The following is a 25,620-nucleotide window of genomic DNA, read 5'->3' as shown; positions in this document are numbered from 1 at the left end:
AAGACTTGCAGCTGTAATTGCAGCGAAAGTTTGTTCTACAAAGTATTGACTCAGGGGGGCTGAATACAAATGCACGTCACACTTTTCAGATATTTTATTTGTAAAAAATTTTGAAAACCATTTATCATTTTCCCTCCACTTCATAATTATGTGCCACATAAAATCCAAATACAATACATTTTTTAGTTGTAATATGACAAAATGTGGAAAATGTCAAGGGGTATGAATACTTTTTTCAAGGCACTGTATATTCTTTATTCATAAAGTGCTAAAAATGTGTCCATCATGCCATTTGATCTAAACTATATCGCATCTTTAAAACACACATACATATATTAATTTTAGAGATGCAATATGGATCAGATGGCCTAATATACATGTTTTTAGCACTTTATGAAGAATATATATTTTATGTATATCGATTTGGTACTCTTTTAAGCCCCTGCCACCTGAACAACCAATTTATGGTTTCCTTTTTGTTTGCAAGTATTTAAATCAGCTAAAACATGATTTTTGACTTGTTGCTATAATCCACTGTTCTTTGTGCTTTATACTTTACCATTTATGCTTCCTTATTATATTTTTTTGGAGTTCATATGTGGGTCCATTTTTCAGTCAAGAACATTTTTTTTCCCCAGAAACCATATCTTCCATTTGTCATGTGAACCATTTGGAAAGACTTGATATGGCTTTATATGGCGGGGCAGTTTGTAGTTTTACACATGCTTTACAGTAATGCACAATCCAAGAAACATTTGTCGTTGGCTTCAGTTTTGATCTCCATTTGAAGTATGCCTGGTATTTCTGATCATTTTTGTCCAGTTCAAGCAGGTAGGAAGCCAGCTCTTTTGCACTGGGGAAGTCGTCTACATGAATGAATGAATCAGATGGAACAAATCTCTCATAGTTTTCTCGGGGTGGGCCAAGAACTACTGGGACACTCCCCGAATGAAAAGCATTTCTCCAGAGTTTTTCTGTTATATAGTCTGTATGTATTGAGTTTTCAAAGGATAAGTAGAATTTATATTTAGAGATAACTGAAATTGTTTGCTCCGTGGCTAAAGGGAGATGTTGTCGACCATAAACATCTATTAGTATATAATTCTTTAAGTCATTATAAAACCTGACTCGTCTAGAATTAGGGTTCCAGTTACTGACAAGCCAAGCCACCAAATGAGACTTTTTTGGAATTGTATAGTTGTCAGCAGCTTCATTCCGCTCTAACCATCCATAAGGAGTAAAGATATCAGAGTCACTGCGGTAGGTCATAGTGAGGTTGATGAGTTTGTCCATGAAGTTTAGGTTTGGATTGTGACTTGGAGATTCCAAAGTAAACCACACCCAATATTGTTCATCAGGCCTTGGCATCTGTGGCATCTGATTTCTGGATCCACATACATCCCTGTGATGAAAAACAACTGCATTTGCAGTGTTATAAAAGCTACGGTTGGCTGTAAGCAGGCACTTCGTACCAAAGGGTTTTGGACACTCTTCTAAAGGGAACTGGTAACCAAAAGGCCATGTCCATAACAAGACCGTGAATGTCAATTCAGGCTTTGAGGGAGCTGCAGAATCTGTGCAGTTGGGCATGATAGAAACCTTATTTCTGATATGATTATTACTAATATGATTATAACTGAATAACATAAAGGCAACTAAAGTTTGGATTAGAAATATAGTAAAATAATGATAACGCAATGATGACTGCTGTGCTGGCTTCATTTCATACCTGAAAAAAAAAAAAAAAAAAATTAACCAAAGACAAAATTAGTGTTCAATATAAACAAATCTGAGTACCAAACACATTCGAAAAGGAAAAAAAAAAAATCAGATTATAGGAAAGAGTCAGCTAAAACTGATATTTCAGATTGTTTTTAGCTGACAAGCGGAACTTCACTGTCTTTATACGCCCACTAGGTTTTACAGATATGCTCAACTTCAGCTGTCATTACAAAAGCATGAGATAATGCTTATCTCCCTCCAATAGTTAGATTTTCTTCAATGTAGAATAAACAGAGTAATGCAGATATAACAGAGAGCCACTCATTTTGGGGTCTTGTGGGAAGGGCAGGAACAGACACAGACAATTTTAGGCTGGGTTCACACTTATGTGATGACAGACATTGCATGTGATTTGCACCGCATTGCTGTGCACATCACATGCGATGCAAATTCAGCCATACAGTTTTATATGGCTGAAACTGCATTGCATTCGCAGCAAAATGGTGCAGGACCCTTTTTTGGTCCGCACTGGAATCGGATCCTATGGGTGTTCAGACCCATGCGATCCGATTCCATCTGATTTCACAGTTCACACTACGTTCTGTGAAACTATTTGGGGTGTCATTACCTTTACATTGACACCCGCAGCGGTTCGCAGACAGCAGTGTGAACTGCCTGTGATTCAGATGCAATGCAGGAACAGGAATTGCAGTGGTTCCCGCGTCACATCAGTGTGAACACAGCTTTAGAGAAAAATCGCCACGAGAAACTCCAAGGGGTTGATTTACTAATAATGGAGAGTGCAAAATCTGGTGTAGCTCTGCAAAGAAACCAATTAGCTTCCATTGTCAAAGCATAACTGATTAAGCTGACTGGCTACCATGCACAACTGCACCAGATTTTGCACTCTCCAGTTTTAGTAAATCATCCCCCCAAGAGTTAAGTGGATGAGGTAACCTACCAATGCCGATCTAAAACCTTTTTGGTTGGTTTTGGACAATACAAACAATTGATATTGTACTTTAAAAAATAAATAAATAAAAAAAAATAAAGCTGGGAAGAATCATTATGCTGGTCCCCTACAATGTAATGTTAAAAGCTGATAAAAGCTGTTAAAAGCTGCTCAATTTATGTTGATGGTGTGTAAAGTTTATGATGATGCAAAAGTTTAAAGTGTATGACTTTATTAAGCTGAAATCAAACAGGAAACTATTTCCTTGATTGTTCTTCAAAAAAAAAAAAAAACCCAAACCTATTTATCAGTATATCGTACATGACATCATACTATCTCACTTTATACAGCTTTTGTATGTGTAACATTGGGCATTGATACTGAGTTGCATAACTTTATTTGTTCACAAGATGGCAAGATGCCAACTAGTTATTGCACAACTGTAATCAGAATACAGTTGCCAGGGGCAGCCTGGGAGCCTAGCCATGAGGAGAATCCTACCTACAGCCAATCTGGGGGCTGCAACTACAAGGCTCACAAACAGGGGGGGGGGGGGTGATATATAAGTAAAAGCCTGGGAAGTAGTTGGGCAGTTGGGGGAGAGACGCACCAACCAGGAATAAGTGTGTGAGCTGTGCCAATCTGTGCTGTGCTGAACCATGCCAGGCTGAAATGCACCAGACAGGGCCATGCCAGAACTAATTTGGGAGTGTGGACAAACCCCAACTAGAATCGCTGTCAAGTCCTCTTCAGCTGATGTTGCTGCACACCTAATTAAGGGGGCCCCGACTATATAGTCTACTTGCTTACAGACCAGGATTGCCGCAGAAGACCCACATAACAGCTACAACTGTTAACCCTTTCTTCAACCTAAACCTGGAAAAGGAGCCATTACTCTCTATTGACACTTTGCCACAACAGGTCCATCACAATTGCGGCCCCTTCCATTAAGCAGAAGCCATTAATGTCAGAGATAAAAGCCCAAAAACTGCTAGTATCACAGAACACAGGCCTTGATTTGCTCTTTATGTACCCCTTTCTTGCTGCATAATACCTTTGTATTTACACCGCCAACTGCCATCTGGACTTGCCTTTTTTTGCCTTGCTGTACTAAGGGAGCCTTCCCACCTACTGAACCTATCTCTACATTTGACTGCTGCTGAACTTTACCCCCTTGAGTCATCTTAAATTCCGCTTGCCAAAGTTAAAGGGCCCCAACATTACAGAAATGCAGTGCAAACATAAGATTTCTGCCAACTGCCTCATCTGCAACAACCCCCAGTGCTGGAATTCAACATTGGTCATACTGCAGAGGCTGCACCAGCAACAGTGTGCCATCAATTAACCTGTGTGATTGTGGTACAAAGACAAGCTCTGGGAAGCATTCAGCATTTTGGCACCTTTCAAGAAGATGACCAAAATGGTGAGCTGAAATGAGGCAGTGATTAGTGATACAATCCCTCTCATATTCCTACGGAAGCACGCACTCTATAGCATTGATGACGAACCTTGGCACCCCAGATGTTTTGGAACTACATTTCCCATAATGCTCATGCACTGTACTTAGTCATCATGTGAAATGTAGTTCCAAAACATCTGGAGTGCCAAGGTTCGCCATCACTGCTCTATAGCCTCATAGACTGGGCACTGGAGGCACAGCAGAAGAGGACTAGGGCCAAAAGGATTCTTTGTCTAATGCCTCAATCCCTGTGGTTAAGAGAAGGAATCTGAGAAGGAGGGAAAAGGTTTGGGGCGCTGGTGGTGGAAAAAAAAAAAAAAAAAAAAAAAGGAAATGGTGCAGGCTTCAAGGGAGGTATTTCACCCCTCCTAAACCCCAGGAGTAGTATGTGGAGGGATAAGAAATTCCTCTACATTTACTTTCTGAACTTTCCTGCCACACTCTAATCTCTGTGTTTCCCCTTGTGCTGCTGGGACCTATGGAGTCCTGCAGGAGTTCCCTCCATGTACACATTTCTGCTTTGTACAACAACTGTACATGCATTGTATTGAGTGCCACACACAGGTAGCTAGAGGAAACATTAGGAAATTTAGAGGAAAAAATTAAATAAATAAAACCTGTATTGGCTTTTAAATGCTATTTTTTCACAAAAAAAAAAAAAAAAAAGCAAAGTTTCTCTTTTAGAAAAGAATAATAAAATGTTCATGTGATGAACACCCATTTGCTGGGACGTTCGCCAGGGGCTACTGGAGGTGTATGGAGGCCAGACTCCTGCCCACGGACTATGGGCCCTGGCTTGTAGGGGAGTGCACCTCTGTGTGGGGGTATATGCTGGGGGACAATGGGAGTAGTTTTGCTTTGGACTCAAATCCATGTCACCCCAAGATACAGACTCTGCTAGTCACACTTGAAGTTGCTGCTTATACATTATTTGTTAGGATTAGCGCAGTGGTTTCTTTTTAATTTACTTTGCATCTCTGATCAGTCTTCTCCTTGTCTGAGCTGAAAGTTTAGAGGGATGGCCAGGTCTTCGTAGATTTGCAGTAGTCTGATACTCCTTCCATTTCAATATTATCGCTTGCACAGTGCTCCTTGGGATGTTTAAAACTTGGGAAATCCTTTTGTATCCAAATCCAGCTTTAAACTTCTCCACAACAGTATCTCAGACCTGCCTGGTGTGTTCCTTGTTCTTCATGATGTTCTCTGCGCTTTACATGGACCTCTGAGACTATCACAGTGCAGGTGCATTTATACGGAGACTTGATTACACACAGGTAGATTCTATTTATCATCATTAGTCATTTAGGTCAACATTGGATCATTCAGAGATCCTCAATGAACTTCTGGAGAGAGTTTACTGCACTGCACTGAAAGTAAAGGGGCTGAATAATTTTGCACGCCCAATTTTTCAGTTTTTTTATTTGTTAACAAAGTTTGAAATATCCAATAAATTTAGTTCCACTTCATGATTGAGTCCCACTTGTTGTTGATTCTTCACAAAAAATTACAGTTTTATATCTTTAGGTTTGAAGCCTGAAATGTGGCAAAAGGTCACAAAGTCCAAGGGTGCGGAATGCTTTCGCAAGGCACTGTATATTGGAAGTGAGTTGGTGAATAAAGTGTCATTTGTTTTACCCTTCATCAAGCTTCGGTTGATGTTTGGGGGGGGAATTGAGGGGCCAGGTCACTGCATCACTTGAGATTCTGGAGACCTAAGACAGAAATACTTGGTCCAAGTATTGGGGATCTGTTACACTGGTGGCATTCTTCTCTGAATAGACCCCAAAACAGGAATGCAGTGAGGAGCCCAGAAGCATCTTGGTCTAAGATGGAGCAAGCTAGCCCCCGGGCAGTGTCCCCATATGAGGGGGAGTTCCAGCGGAGACTACAAGACATACTGGCAAAGGAACAGGGCCATATGTCAGCCAAGGACAAGGGGAACTGGAGAAAATATGTAAAGCAAGAACTCTGGCAGGAGTCCCTGGAGGTAGCACAGCTTTGGCGGAAAGAGAATCTTCCAAGTACAGCGCAACGCTGGCAGGAACAAGTGAGCCAACGGATGTTTATCCTGGGAGAACAACCCTTGACGCAGTGGGAAAGGCACCTTGAGTGCCTGGTCCAGAGAGAAATTATGCTGGGCGACTCGTACAGGGCACTATGGTGGTACGCAGTCCAACGAGACCCTTGGTTGGCAGAAGGCATTCAACCAGAGAGGGGGGGGGGAGCTATGATGGCCCAGGCCTGTTGTGGAAGGCCATGGAGGAGAATGATGATTTTGGCAGTCCTGCGATGTTGCGGTTCTGGGCAATTTTTTATTACCGGAGAAGGATGCTACCAGCCCAGTTGTTGGAGCTGAGACTAGCAGTCATCATCCTCGTTATCATTGAGTGGGGGTTGGAACAGGACTACCAACACCTCCTAGACTTGGTCCAGCAGCAGCCCACAGCACTGGGGGTGGAGATGGTCGTGCCCACTACCCAGGACCAGCCAGCGGTACCGGGAGAGGCGATTGTAGGTCCCTCGTCCCAGCAGCAGCCAACAGCACTGGGGGTGGAGATGGTCGTGTACACTACCCAGGACCAGCCAGCGTTATCAGGAGAGGTGATTGTCAGTCCCTCGTCCCAGCAGCTGAGTGCCTACCCAGCGGAAGAGCTGGCAGCCGGGCAGAACCCCACTGGCATCTGCCCACCAGTCCATGCAGCTTTTGGCATGGAAGGGGTGGATGGGGCCGTGGCCTCCCCCCCTGGATTACAGAGATGCTGGGCAATCGGCCCAGATCCCCAACCCCCTAGTATGGGGGCCAATGCCACCCTGATTTTTCCCCTCCAGCAACCATGGAATGCCTCTGGAGTGGATTATAGCTGGTGCCTTGCCCAGGAAGACCCCGGATATTTTAATTGGGACGTAGGGCAGGAGGCCCTCTGTAGCATGGCACAGCCTGGTAAAAGACACCAAACTAACAAAGACCCAAACCAGTCTAAGGTCTGGGGTCTGGTTAGTCTCCCCAGGAGGAGGGAGATATGTGACAAACGCCCATTTGCTGGGACGTTCGCCAGGGGCTACAGGAGGTGTGTGGAGGCCAGACTCCTGCCCACGGACTATGGGCCCTGGCTTGTAGGGGAGTGCACCTCTTTGTGGGGGTATATGCTTGGGGACAATGGGAGTAGTTTTGCTTTGGACTCAAATCCATGTCACCCCAAGATACAGACTCCGACTGGGATCAATGTTACAGGCCTAAAGATGCCTGTTGCAGCAGAAGACGTCTCCACACAGTGAGAGACTAAAGAGATGCTAATGACTTGGTGAAATGTGTTCATACTTCTAGGAATGTGCATTCGGCTAGGTTTGGGCTTGTTGTTTGTTGAATTAATTATTATAATGTTGCAGTCTCATTCACCTATTGTCTTTCCAGATGGCCAGGTATGTTAATTATGTTCTTTATACAATACATTTACATGATGTAATCAAGCTCCTAAAACTGGATATATATTGGAAGTGAGTTGGTGAATAAAGTGTCATTTGTTTTACCCTTTATCAAGCTTCGGTTGATGTTTGGGGGGGGGGGGGGGGGGGTTGAGGGGCCAGGTCACTGCATCACTTGAGATCCTGGAGACCTAAGACAGAAATACTTGGTCCAATTATTGGGGATCTGTTACAGTGCACATTTTTGCAGGGAAAAAAGTACATTTATTACTTTTTCTACAGGATCCTGAAATGCATTGCACCTATGATCAGCAACTCACAGGTGCAATATCAGGCTCCTGCACACTCCCTCCAGCTTTGTGCCCAGACCTCCCAACAGGTTTTTAGTTGCAAAGCTGGCGGAAAAGTGAATGGACTACATGGGCCCTTTTTAGCACAGTCCATTGAGAACTACAAGCCCCTCTACAACAGCAGGCAGGACTTGTAGTTTTCTTATTCACAGGTCCCTGTGAAATGAAATATGTGGCTGTGAGTGGAACCCAGTACAGCCGTGCCATTTTTAAAATGTGACATTGGGTGCAGGGATAAGAACTCTTGCCTGCTGTCACATGGGGAAGGGGATAAGTGGGGAACCAGCTGGAACATGGTATACCCTAAAAATGGGTGTAACATGCAACATTTTGAAGGTTAAGATATCCTTTAAAGCAGTTGTAAAGGCAGAAGTTTTTTTTATCCTAATGCATTCTATGCATTAAAGTGGAGTTCCACCCAAAAGTGGAACTTGTGCTCATTTGCTTCCCCCCCCCCCCCTGGCACCTTTCAGGGGGGAGGGACGGGTGCCTGTTTTTTGACAGGTACCCTTCCCCACTTCCGGGAGACGGCACCGTCCCTTCGAAGTTTGGCCCCCTCCTCCTTCCCCTGCCACTGAGCCAATCAGAATGCGCATGCGCATTAGGGACCCACCCGTGAAGCCATAAGACTTCACTGCCGAGTTCCCTCACCGGCAATGGCGGCAGCAGCACCCGACAGCCGATGGAAACATTGGCTGCGGCGCCGACATCGCTGGACTCCAGGACAGGTAAGTGTCCTAATATTAAAAGTCAGCAGCTTTTTATTTTTGGAGGGGGAGGCTGGAGGCTGGAACACTGCTTTAAGATAAAAAAAACCTTCTGTGTGCAGCAGCCCCCCTCTTACCTAAGCCCATCCTAAAGTGATGTTGCAGGAGTTTCTCAGCTGCTCCCCTTCCTCATTGGCTGTGACAGCAGTGTGGTGTGATTGGCACCCGCTGCTGTCAGTCAGCCAATCAGGCGAGAGAGGGGTGGGGCCGGGTCACGCCTCCATATCTGAATGGACTGCTTGCTGTGGGGGCACTCAACAGGAGGGAGGGGCCAGGAGCACAGAAGAGGGACCCTAGAAGAGGAGAATCCGGGCCACTCTGAAAAACCAACTGCACAGAGCAGGTAAGTTTACCATGTTTTTTTTTTTTTAAACAAGACTTTACAATCACTTTAAGGAAAGTATTGCCCTTATTGTGCTCTGCTGCAAGAAATTTGTGGCAAATTGGGTCTTTCATGCTCACGCATGTGGACCCCAGGATTCAGGACATGAATGAGAGGGACCACTACTGGGTGGCCACCCTATCAGGCCCCAAATACATGTCTCACACTCCACCTCTGCTGCACAGGCTTCGATTTTTTTTTTTACTCTCTCCCATGCTGCGATTGACTATACAGGAAAAGAGTGCAGCCTAGGAATCTGATTGGCTGCTGTTGAACCCACCCCTAGAAACAGGGAAAGGAGAACCGCCAGGACCAAAAATACTTCCTATTGGCTACCACTCTGCCAGTTTAAGTCCCCTGCCCACAACCCATATGGTGGGACAGTTTAGCCAGGATTTGCAAGGAGAGTTGGTGGGGTAGTGTGGAGAAAACGTAGGCGCAAATAGTAGGGGACTGTTGGGCACCACATGATGAGTGAAAGCTCCTGGGCGACAGAGAGGTGCTGGACCACATGCTACTGTGCTAAGATCCCCCGTATGAGCTGCTGCCGAGAAACCACATGGCTGCTGTGTTGCATCTGGAAGACTGGGCTGCTGTTCCAAAGTCGCCATTGTTCCACTTTCCATTTGTCTCAGTGTGTTCAGCTCAGGGCCACCCTGGCCTACCAAGATACTGGGAAATTTTCTGGTAGGCCGGCATGTCCCCCTGCCCTAGGGCTGGCTGAAAGTCAATGGCACCTGCTGCGGCCAGCCCGACATGTACACTGAACATGCGCCGCCGCCGCTCGGGAAAGCCCTACACGGTTGGCTATTCCCAGGCAGACGGCGAATGCACAGTGACGTGATGGCGCCATTTTTAAATGTAAGGCACCTCACCAAAGGGTAAGTGAGACCCCTCCGCAGCCACTGCATCTTCTCAGGAGATGAAGTGCTGTGGGCATGGTACAAGAGATTCTCCTGCACCATGCCCGCAGCACTGCTTCTCCTGTACCATGTCCGCACAGCCTATGACCACCTCCCGGACTGATATATATACATACATCCATACATAGCCCTATATGCTTTCATATCTGTCTTTTCTATATATAATACACTTTTCAAAATGTGCTTTAAAATGCATGGTTTTCCCTTTTATGAACAAGAAAATAATGACGTTATGCTGTTGGGCTAATATAATAATGCTATGGGGCTGATATGAAATTATTTACAGGGCTGAATTTTATTCCCAGTCCGGCCCTGGTTCAGATGAGAGACTGTAGCACAGATCAGGGTCCACTGATCGTTCCTCAAATAACACACTCAATGTTTTTTTTTTTTTTTTAAATAAATCCTGTCTAATTTCTCCCTCTTACAGCGGAGCTGTGTACAATACCCTACCAGCAAGCCATGATCTGCCTCTGATACATATGGAGAAGCACAAAGACCCAGTGATAAAATCTCTACAAAGATAAATAATGAAAACAGAATAGTTTTATTTAAAAATCATTAGCATTGTGATGAAAAGGGGAGGGAGGATACAGGGAAGTCATAAAGTGGATTAACCACTTGCCACCAAATCACATACATGTACGTTATTAACTTCAAATGGTCATATCGGGATGATGCCTGGAGCTACAGGCCCCATCGCAGTATTGTTGTTTTCAGGAGGGGATAAGCTTTTATGTAAAAGTCATCCTAGTGTCGAATTAGCTGCAGGATGGCTTTTACCCTCTTAGACCAGTACCTCTACCATTCCACTGGCTAGCCCGGAATGAAGCTGGTTCCACAGGCTTACCCTAGAGTTTGTTGAGGACCAGAAGGTCCCAGATCAGTTTTATAGTATAAGAAACCAGAAGCGATGAGCATTTTCCTCACTTCCGGTTTCCCTGATGTAAACACTGCCATTTTTAAGGAGTAAAAGCATCTGACCTTGGTGTGATCAGATGCTTTTAAGGGCAGAGGAGACATCTGGGGTTTAAAAGACCCCAGATCTCGCCATAAGGAGTACCTGTCACAAGACACATTTACATTCCTTGTGGCAAAAAAAAAAAAAAAAAATATATATTATATATATATATATATATATATATATATAAAAATATATATATGCCCTGCCCCCCCCCCCCCCATGCTTGCAAAGGTAAATGCACATGTTGGTCCCGCACGTATATACAAGGGGTCTTCAAAAGGTTTTTTAGCACTTTTATATTTTCATTGGAAACTGTGAATCGGTCGTGTCTGGCTGACCTTGCACTTTAGTATAGAAGTTGTCATGCTGTGGTGAAGATGGCTGCGAAACATATGCTGAAACTTTTTGAAGACCCCTCGTAAACAGCGAACACTCCACACATGTGAGGTAATGGTGTGAACATTAGAGCAAGACCACCAATTATAGCACCAGACCTCCTCTATAGCTCTAAGGCTTGATTCACACCTATGCATGTTGTTTTTGAGCATTTCTGTAGTGCTTTTGCTGTGCTTTCCACGGTTTTAAGTCGCGATTTTGCCACAATTTGCATTTTTATGCTTTTTTTTTGGGGGGGGGGGGGGGTGAAAACTTGGTGTTTGGCAGATTTAAAAATGCCAAACACAAATTGCAGCAAAATCGTGGTAAAAAAAACGCACTACATGCTTTTCTGCAGCTTCTCTATTTAAGTCTATTGAACCAAAAAAAAAAAAGTCCCTGACCCTTTCCAAACATGCAGTGGCACAAAAATGCATTGATGTGAACGTGTTCCATAGGAACTCATGTTAAAAAAAAAAAAAAAAAAATTCCTGCATTTCTGCAAAAAGCATGAAAAAAAGGCATTTGAAGCATCTATGAAGATCTAAATGCCCATAGCGTGTTGCAATTCCATGAGCACGTTTAAAGAGTTACATATTTGGGATCTATTTACTTGACGTAACACTATTTTTTATTAATTGGGTTCTGTATTTTTTTTTTGTTTGCATTAAATTTCATTAAAGTGTATTTATTGTATAAAAAAAAAAATAGCATTAGAAGAAAAACTGCTGCACAAATACGGTGTGACAAAAAAAATTGCAAAAACACAATTTTATTCTCTAGGACCTCTGCTAATATATACAGTATCTCAAAAAAGTGAGTACACCCCTCATTTTTGTTAATATTTTATTGTATATTTTCTTGTGACAACACTGAAGAAATGACACTTTGCTACAATGTAAAGTAGTGAGTGTACAGCTTGTATAACAATGTAAATTTGCTGTCCCCTCAAAACAACAACACACAGCCATTGATGTCTAAACTGCTAACAAACGTGAGTACACCCCTACGTGAAAATGTCCACATTGGGCCCAATTAGCCATTTTCCCTCCCTGGTGTCATGTGACTCATTCGTGTTACAAAGTCCCAGGTTTGAATAGGGAGCAGGTGTGTTAAATTTGGTGTTATCGCTCTCACTCTCTCATACTGGTCACTAGAAGTTCAACATGGCACCTCATGGCAAAGAACTGTCTGAGGATCTGAAAAAAAGAAGAAATGTTGCTCTACATAAAGATGGCCTAGGTGTTAAGAAGATTGCCAAGACCATGAAACTGAGCTGCAGCCAAGACCATACAGCGGTTTAACAGGACAGGTTCCACTCAGAACAGGCCTCACCATGGTCGACCAAAGGAGTTGAGTGCACGGGCTCAGCGTCATATCCAGAGGTTGTCTTTGGGAAATAGTTGTATGAGTGCTGATTGCTGCAGAGGTTGAAGGGGTGGGGTCTCAGCCTGTCAGTGCTCAGACCATACGCTGCATTAAATTGGTCTGCATGGCTGTTGTCCCAGAAGGAAGTCTCTTCTAAAGATGATGCACAAGAAAGCCCGCAAACAGTTTGCTGAAGACAAGCAGACTTATGCCCCGTACACACGTGCAGATTATCTGCAGACTTTTGTCTGCAGACTTACCTTTTCTATGTAGTGCAAGGGCCTGCCGGTTGCATACAAATTGAAAGTGTTTAGGTTTGACCTCATATTATATGGTTTTGGTAAGTCTGCAGACAAAAGTCTGCAGATAATCTGCACGTGTGTATGGGGCATAAGGACATGGATTACTGTAACCATGTCCTGAGGTCTGATGAGACCAAGATAAACTTATTTGGTTTAGATACTGTCAAGTGTGTGTGGCGGCAACCAGCTAAGGAGTACAAAGACGAGTGTGTCTTGCCTACAGTCAAGCATGGTGGTAGGAGTGTCATGGTCGCTTGGCTACATAATTGCTGCCGGCACTGGAGTGCTACAGTACTGAAGCAGAGCATGATCCTCTCCCTTCGGAGACTTGGGAGCAGGGCAGTATTCCAACATGATAATGACCCCAAACACACCTCCAAGATGACCACTGCCTTGCTAAAGAAGCTGAGGGTAAAGGTGATGGACTGGCCAAGCATGTCTCCAGACCTAAACCCTATTAAGCATCTGTAGGGCATCCTCAAATGGAAGGTGGAGGAGTGCAAGATTTCTAACATCCACCAGCTCCGTGATGTCATCATGGAGGAGTGGAAGAGGGCTCCAATGGCAACCTGTGAAGCTCTGGTGAACTCCCATGCCCAAGAGGGTTAAGGCAGTGCTGGAAAAGAATGGTGACCACACAAAATATTGACACTTGTGCCCAATTTGGACATTTCCACTTAGGGGTGTACTCACTTTTGTTGCCAGCGGTTTAGACATGAATGGCTGTGTGTTGAGTTATTTTGAAGGGAAAGCAAATTTACACTGTTAGACCCCTTTTACACGGGCGGTTGTTCTGCCGTTGTTAAAGCATGTTTTGTTGTTTTGAAATTCCAACGCTCCTGGCACAAAGATTGCTCACATTTGTACACTGCGTTTACATGCGGCTGCGTTTAGCTGCGGTAGTAAATTCTTGCCTTTTGTTTAGTAACTGTTTACTTATTCTTTCTTTGTATTGCCATTAAAGCAGTAGTATACCGCTTTTTCCGACCTTTAACTGCAGGTAAGCCTATAATAAGGGGCACCTTCAGCGTTCCTTGCCGGGAACTTGGAAGAGACGCTGAGGGATCATGTCAGCTCCCACAGCGGTGTCCAGGGGTCCGTGTCGGGGCTTCGTTCTAAGGTACATTTTTCATAATGAGCTAGTATGCGATGCATACTAGCTCATTATGCCTTTGTCTTGCAGGGTTTTTTTTTTTTTTTTAAAGGTATACTCCCGCTTTAACTGCGTTTATAAACAGATAGTTGCGGTACATCGCTCCTGAACGCTGTCAACTTTGTTTTTCTTAAATGCACAAAACCATATGTTTTGAAAACGTTGCTAAATGCAGTGTGTGAATGCCCCGGGGGCCATAGGGATGCATTGTCTGAATTTAGCTGCGGTAAATAAGTTCCTCTATCTGCAGCTAAAAGCTGAAATCTAACTGCTCGTGTGAAATTTTGCCTTATACAAGCTGTATACTCACTAATATACATTGTAGCAAAGTGTCATTTCTTCAGTGTTGTCACATTTAAAGATATAATAAAATATTTACAAAAATGTGAGGGGTGTACTCACTTTTGTGAGATACTGTAAATATGAGTGAGTGAGTTCACTTACGCAAGAATACAACATCATAAACATCAAGGGCACCTAACTTTACACAACAATAGGGTTGAGCGGACACCTAGATGTCCGTGTTCGACGGGTTCGGCCGAACTTTAAAAAAAAGTCCGGGTCCGTGTCCCGGACTTTTACCGAACTTTTCCCGGACACCGAACCCCATTGAAGTCAATGGGGACCCGAACTTTAAGGCACTAAAATGGCTCTAAAATACCAATGGAAAGGGCTAGAGTGCTGCAAATGGCAGCAAAACGTAGTTAAGAGCATGGCAAGTGCTCTGCAAACAAATGTGGATAGGGAAATAACTTAAAACAACAAAAAAAAGAACAGAAAAATAAAACAATGTTCTTCATCTCTGAAGGACGAGGCCCATAAGGAGTAGGAGGGAGGTTAAGGTGGTGGTGGATGTGGCGGTGTCATAGGCGTGCGCACAGGGTGTGCCTGGTGTACCTGGGCACACCCTAATCACCTAGGGCACATAGCATTATCGCTCTGTTTGCCAGTGAGGAGATGGGAAAGATCTCCCTCGCACCTGCTCTGCTCTATTTCTCTTTGCCAGCAGGGAGAGTAATGTATCGGGGCCATGTACATGTAGGCAAACACATGCATGTGTATTTCAACTTTGGGGTGCACACCCTAATGCAATAGGCTGCGCACACCTATGGGCGGTGTAGGTGGAAGCGGCGGTGGAGGAGGACCAGGGCCGGATTAAGAGCATCATGGTCTTGGTGCTGAGGATTTTGAAGGGCCTTAAGGGCCGTGCCTTGCCATGCACCCAGAGGAGGAAGGGTGCAGCCATGCATGCCTAATTCAACATGGGATGCTGTCTCTGAAGCCCATAAACACATCCATGCATCGGCAACTGTCCCTCCTTGTCCGGCCTTCGCGCTGTGTGGGGAGGTTCTGAGGGTGCTGCCTGGGGAAGCGAGCATAGAAGCCAGACTTCTGTGTTTACAAGTGACAGAAGAGCGGTCACAGTGAATATGGCCAACCCGGGGCCTATATAAAAGGTAGGGGCCTGCATGGAGCTGAAGCTCCAATAGCCCCTACGTTAATCTGGCCCTGAGGAGGAGGACGAGGTAGCCAACACTGCTTCTTTTCACAAATTTTAAATGAGGGTACACCCCAAAAGAGTGAGAAAGAGCAAAAATGGAACAATGGGTGGGTAAGGTCGGTATCCATTGCTATTCTGCACAAGGTACGGAAAAGTCCCGTGGGATCCATGCCTGGTTCATTTTAATGAACGTGAGCTTGTCCACATTGTCTCTGGACAGGCGGCTGCGCTTGTCTGTTATAACACCCCCAGCCGTGCTAAATACCCGTTCAGATAATACACTGGCTGCAGGGCACGCCAGCACCTCCAAGGCGTAAAGGGCAAGCTCAGGCCATGTGCCCAATTTGGAGACCCAGAAGTTGAAGGGGGCAGACCCCTCATTCACTACATGTAGGCGTGTGCACACATACTGCTCCACCATGTTGGTAAAATGCTGCCTCCTGCTAAGACGTTCCATCTGAGCTGCTGGTGCTGCTGTTTGTTGTGGCGTGCTGACAAAGCTTTTCCACATTTCGGCCATGCTAACCCTGCCTTCTGAGGTGCTGGCGGTGCCCTGGTTGAGTTGGCGACCTCCTCCTCCTCTTCCGCCTTGTGCTTCCACTGTGGCCCCGCTGTCAGATGGGAATGCCAGCAGCATCGCGTCTACCAGCGTGCGCTTGTACTCGCGCATCTTGCGATCGCGCTCCAGTGAGTGAATTAAGGACGGTACGTTGTCCTTGTAACGGGGATCCAGCAGCGTGGCCACCCAGTAATCAGCACAAGTTAGAATGTGGGCAACTCGGCGGTCGTTGTGGAGACACTGCAGCATGTAATCGCTCATGTGTGCCAGGCTGCCCAGAGGCGACGAAAGGCTGTCCTCTGTGGGAGGTGTATCGTCCGTGTCCTCTGTATCCCCCCAGCCACGCACCAGTGATGGCCATGAGCTGGCCTGGGTGCCACCCTGCTGTGAACATGGTTCCATCTCCTCCTCCAGCTCCTCCTCCTCCTCATCCTCCTCATCCTCCAGAACTGTGCCCCTGCTGGACAATTGTGTCCCTGGCGTTTGTGTGTGCAGGAACCCACCCTCGGAGCCCCTTGCGAATGACTGCCCTGAAAGCCTTTGAAATGTTACCTCTTCATCCTCCTCCTCCTTCTCCTCATCCTGTGCCACATCCTCTTCCATCATCGCCCGAATTGTTTTTTCAAGGAGGCATAGAAGTGGGATAGTTAAGCTGAGAACGGCGTCATTGCCACTGGCCATGTTGGTGGAGTACTCAAAACAGCGCAACAAGGCACACAGGTCTCGCATGGAGGCCCAGTTATTGGTGGTGAAGTGGTGCTGTTCCGCAGAGCTACTCACGCGTGCGTGCTGCAGCTGAAACTCCACTATGGCCTGCTGCTGCTCGCACAGTCTTTCCAGCATGTGCAAGGTGGAGTTCCACCTTGTGGGCACGTCACATATGAGGCGGTGAGCGGGAAGGCCGAAGTTACGCTGCAGCGCTGCCAGGCGAGCAGCAGCAGGGTGAGAACGCCGAAAGTGCGCACAAACGGCCCGCACTTTCTGCAGCAGCTCTGACATATCGGGGTAGTTTTTAAGGAACCTCTGCACCACCAAATTCAGCACATGCGCCAGGCAAGGGATGTGCGTCAAACCGGCTAGGCCCAGAGCTGCTATGAGATTTCTCCCGTTATCGCACACCACCAGGCCGGGCTTGAGGCTCGCTGGCAGCAACCACTCATTTGTTTGCTGTTCCATGCTCCTCCACAACTCCTGCGCGGTGTGTGGTTTGTCCCCCAAACAGGCAAGTTGTAAAACTGCCTGCTGTCGTTTACCCCTGGCCGTGCTGAAGTTGGTGGTGAAGGTGTTACGCTGTCCGGATGAGGAGGCGGTAGAGGATGAGGAAGCGGAGTAGGAGGAGTTAGGAACAGGAGGCAAACTGAAGCGCCCTGCAATCCTCGGTGGTGGAAGGACATGCGCCAAATTGCTATCCGCCTCAGGCCCATCCGCCACTGCATTTACCCAGTGTGCCGTTAGGGAGATATAACGCCCCTGACCGTGCTTACTGGTCCACGTATCGGTAGTTAGGTGGACCTTGGCACAGATGGCGTTGCGCAGTGCACACCTGATTTTTTCCCCCACTTGGTTGTGTAGGGAAGGGATGGCTTGCCTGGAAAAGTAGTGGCGGCTGGGCACGACGTACTGTGGGACAGCCACCGACATAAGGTTTTTAAAACTGTGCGTCTCCACCAGACGGAATGACAGCATTTCAAAGGCCAATAATTTTGAAATGCTGGCATTCAGGGCCAGGGATCGCGGGTGGGTAGGGGGGGTACTTCCTCTTCCTCTCAAGTGTTTGGGAGATGGAAATCTGAACGCTTCCACGGGACATTGTGGAGATGGTTGTTGGTGACCCAGGTGGTGGTGTTGCTGACAGATCGTCTTTTTGCGGGGTGGCAGGTGCCGGTATCACTACAGATGTGGCTGGAGCGGCCGAGACTGCAGCAGAAGAGGAAGCAGGATGAGCCAGAGACGTTTCTTGGTTTTGAAGGTGTGTACTCCACTGCAGCTCGTGCTTTGCACTTAGATGCCTGATCATGCAGGTTGTGCTCAGGTTGAGAAGGTTTATGCCTCGCTTCAAGCTCTGATTGCACAGGGTGCAAACCACTCGTGTCCTGTCATCAGCACATTTTCTAAAGAACTTCCACGCTAGAGAACTCCTTTGAGCTGACTTTGGTGCGCTCGTTCCCTTGCTGCGTTGGGCAGTAGCGGGCGTAGTGTCTAGGGCACGGCCGCTCCGCTTCTGCACCCTGCTCCCTCTTCTGCTGTGCTGGTGGCTCTGTGCGACCACCGCCTCTTCCTCCAAACTACTCAGGTCACCTGCATGACGTTCATTCCATGTGGGGTCGAGGACCTCATCGTCCTCCACATCATCTTCCACCCAGTCTTCACCCCTGCCCTCCTTGTCGGTCTCCACAATGCTGAACGCCGCAGCAGTTAGCACCTGCGTTTCGTCATCATCGGAGACGTGCTGCGATGATCCTTGCATGTACTCATCTTGAGAAATAAGTGGTTGGGCATCGCTGCACTCAATCTCTTCCACTTCTGGGGCAGGGCTAGGTGCATGGCCCTGGGAAACCCTGCTGACAGAGTCATCAAAAAGAAGAAGAGACTGCTGTATGGCTTGGGGCTCAGACTGCTTGCCTGATTTGCAAGGGGGTGAGGTGAAAGACGGTTGGACATCGGCTGCAGGTGCCAACTGTGACCTTTCTGCAGTAGACTGGGTGGGAGACAATGTGAAGGAACTGGAGGCACTGTCAGCAGCAAACCAATCTACTATCGCCTCCACTTGTTCTGGCCTCATCACTTCTAGGGGCGTATGATGCCCTACCAAATACTGATGCAGGTTCTGTCGCCTACTCACACTTGAGGAAGGTGTTTCACTTGTGCGTGTAGCTGGCACAGATCGACCACGTCCTCTCCTTGCAACAGGAGCTCTAGCAGCAGCACCACCACGACCCAGGCCACGGCCCCTATTTGACGCTCTCCTCATATTTCTGAAATTTAAGATCTTGCCCTAGAAAGGTCTTTATTGAATTGCGGAACAAAAGAACAACAGTATCGCACGGGTGTATCTCACAGTCAAATATGCAAACTATGCCGCAATTTAATGTTTTTTACACCAAAAGGGTGTGTATTGAATAGCGGAATAGGATAAAAAACTGTGTATCTCACACGTACAAACACAGACTAGGCCCGATTAAATTTTTTCCTACCCTAAAGGGAGGATGAGGAAGAGGAGTATGGAACAGGCAGCACCCTCAAATCTTCAGAAGTATGAGATGAACCCCAAAAACTTGGAAAGGTGGATCTCACACGTACCGACACAGACTATTCCGCAATTTAATTGAGCCCCAAAGGTTTTTATTGAATAGCGGAATAGGAAATATGATCAAAAAAAAGTGTATGTTTTTCACACGTACAGAAGCACACTAGGCCCCAATTACTATTGTTTGTACACCTAAAAGGATGGATGAGGAGGAGGAGGAGGAGGAGGAGTATAGAACAGGCAGCACCCTCAAAGCTTCAGAAGTATGAGATGAACCCCAAAAACTTGGAAAGGTGGATCTCACACGTACCGACACAGACTATTCCACAATTTAATTGAGCCCCAAAGGTTTTTATTGAATAGCGGAATAGGAAATATGATAAAAAAAAAAAGTGTATGTTTTTCACACGTACAGAAGCACACTAGGCCCCAATTACTATTGTTTGTACACCTAAAAGGATGGATGAGGAGGAGGAGGAGGAGGAGGAGGAGGAGGAGGAGGAGGAGGAGTATAGAACAGGCAGCACCCTCAAAGCTTCAGAAGTATGAGATGAACCCCAAAAACTTGGAAAGGTGGATCTCACACGTACCGACACAGACTATTCCGCAATTTAATTGAGCCCCAAAGGTTTTTATAGAATAGCGGAATAGGAAATATGATCAAAAAAAAGTGTATGTTTTTCACACGTACAGAAGCACACTAGGCCCCAATTACTATTGTTTGTACACCTAAAAGGATGGATGAGGAGGAGGAGGAGGAGGAGGAGTATAGAACAGGCAGCACCCTCAAAGCTTCAGAAGTATGAGATTGTATTCACTGTACCCCACAAAGATTGTGTTCACTGCACCCCACAAAGATTTTGTTCACTGCACCCCACAAAGATTGTGTTCACTGTACCCCCCAAAGATTTTGTTCACTGCACCCCAAAAGGATTGTCTTCACTGCACCCCACAAGGATTGTCTTCACTGCACCCCACAAGGATTGTCTTCACTGCACCCCACAAGGATTGTGTTCACTGTACCCCACAAAGATTTTGTTCACTGCACTCCAAAAGGATTGTCTTCACTGCACCCCACAAAGATTGTGTTCACTGTACCCCACAAAGGTTTTGTTCACTGCACCCCACAAGGATTGTCTTCACTGCACCCCACAAGGATTGTCTTCACTGCACCCCACAAGGATTGTCTTCACTGCACCCCACAAGGATTGTCTTCACTGCACCTCACAAAGGTTGTGTTCACTGTACCCCACAAAGGTTTTGTTCACTGCACCCCACAAAGGTTTTGTTCACTGCACCCCACAAAGATTGTGTTCACTGCACCCCACAAAGGTTTTGTTCACTGCACCCCACAAAGGTTGTGTTCACTGTACCCCACAAAGGTTTTGTTCACTGCACCCCACAAAGATTGTGTTCACTGTACCCCACAAAGATTGTGTTCACTGTACCCCACAAAGATTGTGTTCACTGCACCCCACAAAGATTGTGTTCACTGTACCCCACAAAGGTTTTGTTCACTGCACCCCACAAAGATTGTGTTCACTGTACCCCACAAAGATAGTGTTCACTGCACTCCAAAAGGATTGTCTTCACTGCACCCCACAAAGATTGTGTTCACTGTACCCCACAAGGATTGTCTTCACTGCACTCCAAAAGGATTGTGTTCACTGCACCCCAAAAAGATTGTGTTCACTGCAGCCCACACACAGAAAAATGGATGTGGATCACTGACACCTGCCTATCTCCTATCCCACACCACACAGCAATATCGATTGTAGTTTGTAGAACACAGTTTCCCTAAAATTCAGCAGACTCTGTCCCTAACAGGATTGAGAAGAGATCGTAGATCAGGAGAACTAAGTGCAGACCCCACCCCACACAGCAATATCGATTGTAGTTTGTAGAACACTCTGACCCTAAAATTCAGCAGCAGCCTCTCCCTAACAGGATTGAGAAGAGATCGTAGATCAGGATTGAGTGCAGACCCCACCCCCCACACAGCAATATCGATTGTAGTTTGCAGAAGACACTGACCCTATAATTCAGCAGACTCTATCCCTAAAATGCCTACAACTCGCCCTGCCTAAACACTCCGACCTGTCCCTCAATTCTATCCGGACACAAATGGTTTTTTCCTGCCTATCTTTCCCTAATCAGCAGCCAGCACGTTGATGTGTGCTCTGTCCCTGATATAAGCAGCATAATGACGCCGCTGCGGCTGCCTCGAACTTATAAAGACTTGGTCACATGCTTCAGACGGCCAATCACAGCTACTGAGACATTTGCAGGCATGGCTGGGATGGCTTAAGGCACACCAGTTAAACAATTGTTGATTGGCTGTTGAAAGCCCGCCATGAAAAGAGCGCCAAAGCATGCAAAACCCGGAAATAAAACGACCGAACACGGATTTTTACCCGAATATACAGTAAAGTGTCCATGTTCGTGTTCGGGTAACAAAAATCCAATTATTCGGTACGAACACGAATAATACAGTCCGTGTTCGCTCAACACTACACAACAATCTTTTTGATACAATTACCATTCTAGCAAACCTTAATATTTCCATGAGGATCTGCAAGGTCTATAGCTAAAAATACAATTCAGGAATACAAGGATGTTTAAGTCCCGGTTCACATTTCTGCGATGCGGGAATGCTGCGAATATACAACGTGTTCCCACATCGCATCCGCACCCCTGGCAGTTCACACTGCCATATGCGATACGCTAGGGGTGTCAATTAAAAGTTAACGACACCCCCAGATCAGATCGCATATTGCAGTGCGATCTGTAAGTTCGCACAGAATCAGATTGCACTAGTGTGAACCACCATGCGATCCGATTCTGCTGCGGACCAAAAAAAAGGGTCCTGCGCGAGTTGGGTGCGATTGCGGTGCGAATTCAGCCATACAAACTGTATGGCTTAATTTGCACCGCACAGAGATCGCAAGTAGTTTTAGGAGCAGTGCGCCCGAATTACATGGGATCTCTGTGATCGCAGAAATGTGAACTGGCACTCAGAGCAGGAAAACATTTATTATGTCTGTAACGCAGTCTCGTTCCAAATATCATAAGCGCATTTTAGTAGAATAGAAATGATTAACCCTTAGTTTACCCAATCAGTCTGAATTTTATTATTTTTTTCCAATAATGCTTTTTTTATTTCTAATTTTGAAACCTTTATTTCAACCTTTTTTTTCTGTTTAATATCACTATACAAAAAAAATAAATAAAATGAGATTATATATATATATATATATATATATATATATATATATATATACACACACACACACACACACATATACATACATACATACATACATATAATCATGAAAAGAAATAAAAAACTTGATTTTCTTACAAAACATACATTACTTCCTTTTGTTAGGCAATGACAAAATTATTGCCGAACAGACCTATAGTAGAAATGTAATAAATTGCTCTGGTCTTAAGGGGGTTTTACAGGTGGGTGAGCTGAAATTGTAAAAATGTACGTATGTCATGCCCTCTTTTTTTTTTTTTTTTTAGAGTTTGGATAGAACAGGGAAGGGTTATCGCCCCTGTTGGATGTTGTTCTTGGGCTCCCTTAGAAATATTTCCCCTACTGTCAATGGTTTCACCAGACATAAGTAAGGGGTAGGCTAGAACCCCTGCTATATTTATTTATTTTTTTTTTTGAATAGGGTTCTCTAGATACAATGTATGTAACATTTGTAGTAAAATTGCATTGCATTTTTACCTATTGATTGATATAATTTTCTGCTTTATAATATATGCTCTATTCGAATTATTACTTCTTATATTAGTAGTAAGCAATCTCAGATTATTTTAGGTTGTAATGGCATGACCTGGTATGTCTGCAAACGCAGTAGGTAATTCTTTATATTACATTACCTTATTAGAACCGCTTTGGATTTATAAATCCATTATATAAAGACACGTAGTACTGTGTTGTAGCTTTATACCCTCTTTTAAACCGTAAAATGTTAAAACATAAATCAAATTAACATTAGGAGGTTTGGGTGATTAGTGTTTGATCATTTTTTTTAATGGTTACACTTACAAGCAATTTTAAACTATGAAAATGGATCCAGACATGAACACAATCAGCAAGATTTTTTTTTTTTCTCATACTCAACTATAATCTCTTTAAAAAAAAAACACATCACAAACACAATGCAAATTCCTGGCATGCAGTTTGTAGCATGAACTTATCCCAAAATTACTGATACTAGCTTGCTGTCTTTATTTTAATTTATTTTTTGGAATGGAATACAAATATATGTTCATTCTTTAACTAGGATTTTTTTTTTAAACAAAACACTTTCTACAAATTTAAACTGGTGAAAAAACTAAAGTCTTACCTCCAGTGTATGCTCCTGAGGACGTGTGTAGATAATATGCACTGGCTGTAAGGAAGAGAAGGACAAGTGTATTTGATGGGCGGAGTAAGGTTGCACCTGGATAAAGACACCAATTCTATTAACTCAACTGCATAGGAGTAAACCTGTTCTAAGAAAACCACCCAGGCTGATGCTGAATTCTCTCTCTAAAAATGCAAGGTGCATGGTGATCCAATTGATTTAGTTCTTTCTGTCCCAGAACAAGTATTCGGATTAAAATATTTTGTAGGATTAGAGCCAGGTGTGTGATTAATCAATTATACCAAGCAGATGATCATCAATTTCGTATGTAGGTTGAAACAGAGTCATCAACTGAACCAGAAACAGCTGTTTAGGAGGCTTAAAACTGAGTGAGGAACAGCCGGCCTCTACTACTATGGTGAGGTTGTGGAAGACAGGTTTATGTCATGGGTAATACAGCATGACAAGTCTGCGCACAGCAAAAAGACACAAGGCAGTTATATTACATCAACAAGGCCTCTCGCAGACAAAGATTTTAAAGTAGACTGGGGTTTTAGGATGTGTTGTTCAAGCTCTTTTGAAGAAGCACAAGGAAACGGGCAACATTGAGTACCATAGACGCAGTGGTCGGCCAAGGAAACTTAATGCAGCAGATAAAAGACACCATGCTTACATTCCTTCCACATCTACTGTCTGGAGAAGTATAGCCAGAATTGGTCTTCATGGAAGAACTGTGGCCAAAAAGTCATGCCTCATCATGGACACAAGGCTAAGCAACTCAATTATGCATGAAAACTTCAGAAGTAAGGTGCAGAAAACTGGCATCAGGTGCAGTGGTGTCACTAGGGGGGGCCCAGAGGGAGCCATGGTCCCCCCCCCCAACATTATACTAAGCCTCCCATGTGCCCCCACAGGATCCCAGTGCCACCTCCTGCTCTGGGATGGTGGGCAGGTCAGTAAGTCCAAATTGCTGGTTCCTGACCCACCATGCACCTAGATGTCACATGCGGAGTGATACCAAATGTAATTTGCCTGTGACAGGAGTGATACAGGAAGCATTGGCTCTACTCTATACTGCTGTACCAGCAGTATCCAGCCAGCAGTACCCCCCCCCCCAGCAGTAACAGCCCTGGAATGACAGCCAGCAGCAGCCACCAGCCATACCTGCCTGAGGGACAGCTGCAGCAAGCAATACCTGCAGGAATCCTGAGGAAGAAGTGAAGATTGAGGTCAGTTAAGGTGCAGGTAAACCACAGTGCATCTGTGTGAAAGCAGCCTTAGGCCCCTTTCACACGATCTGTCCAACTGAGTCCGCCTGTCTGTATTTCAGGTGGACCTAAATGAACCCTCTATTTACCTCTATAGAGCGGCCGATGTAAACAGACTTGTGTGGCAGATTGGATCGGAGGGCCCATAGAATAGAGCGGGCTGTGTCTGCTCTGCATATGTTGAGTTGACACGGACCTGTCATCTGCCCACTCCACTCATTGTGGCTCGCGCTCCTCAAAAGGTTGGGCATCCCTGCTGTAGAGGCATGAGTCCCAAATGGAGAGGTGCGCTGTAGCAGCCTTCCACCTTGGTTTCGCCAGGAAGTGTGGCAGAGGGAAGGAGTTCTGGATGGTGAGGTGCGCTGTACTGTAATGCTTCATGAGACCCGCAGGGAAATCCTAAAGATCTCCCATATAGTTGATAAAAGTGTTAAGATTGCTGCAACTGTCGAGGCTGGCCTTAACACTTTCATCACTGTGGTTGGCAGGTCTCACTATTTTTCCCTACCTCTTTTGCGCTAAGAGCATGGCTTTAATACTA

At 45.3% G+C, this 25,620-nt stretch overlaps 1 protein-coding gene across 1 annotated transcript; it reads right to left on the bottom strand.

The window, feature by feature from the left end:
- Positions 1-509: 509 nt before the first annotated feature.
- LOC309564880 (4-galactosyl-N-acetylglucosaminide 3-alpha-L-fucosyltransferase FUT6-like) lies at positions 510-23,914 on the bottom strand. Its single transcript, XM_082269566.1, has 2 exons — positions 23,812-23,914; positions 510-1,729 (listed from the first exon to the last, which is right to left on the bottom strand). Exon 2 carries the CDS (start codon positions 1,720-1,722, stop codon positions 658-660), a length of 1,065 nt encoding a protein of 354 aa, XP_082125692.1. The 5' UTR covers positions 1,723-1,729; positions 23,812-23,914; the 3' UTR covers positions 510-657.
- Positions 23,915-25,620: the final 1,706 nt, after the last annotated feature.

The sequence above is a fragment of the Pelophylax lessonae genome (genome assembly GCF_965119305.1).
Source record: "Pelophylax lessonae genome assembly, chromosome: 10".
NCBI classification, from domain to species: Eukaryota; Metazoa; Chordata; class Amphibia; order Anura; family Ranidae; genus Pelophylax; species Pelophylax lessonae.
Note: the sequence above shows the minus strand (reverse complement) of the source record. Positions and strands in the feature narration are given on the sequence as shown.

Coding starts and splice junctions, on each gene's coding strand:
- LOC309564880 (XM_082269566.1), bottom strand. CDS start 1,722: ATGAAGCCAGCACAGCAGTCATCATTGCGTTATCATTATTTTACTATA.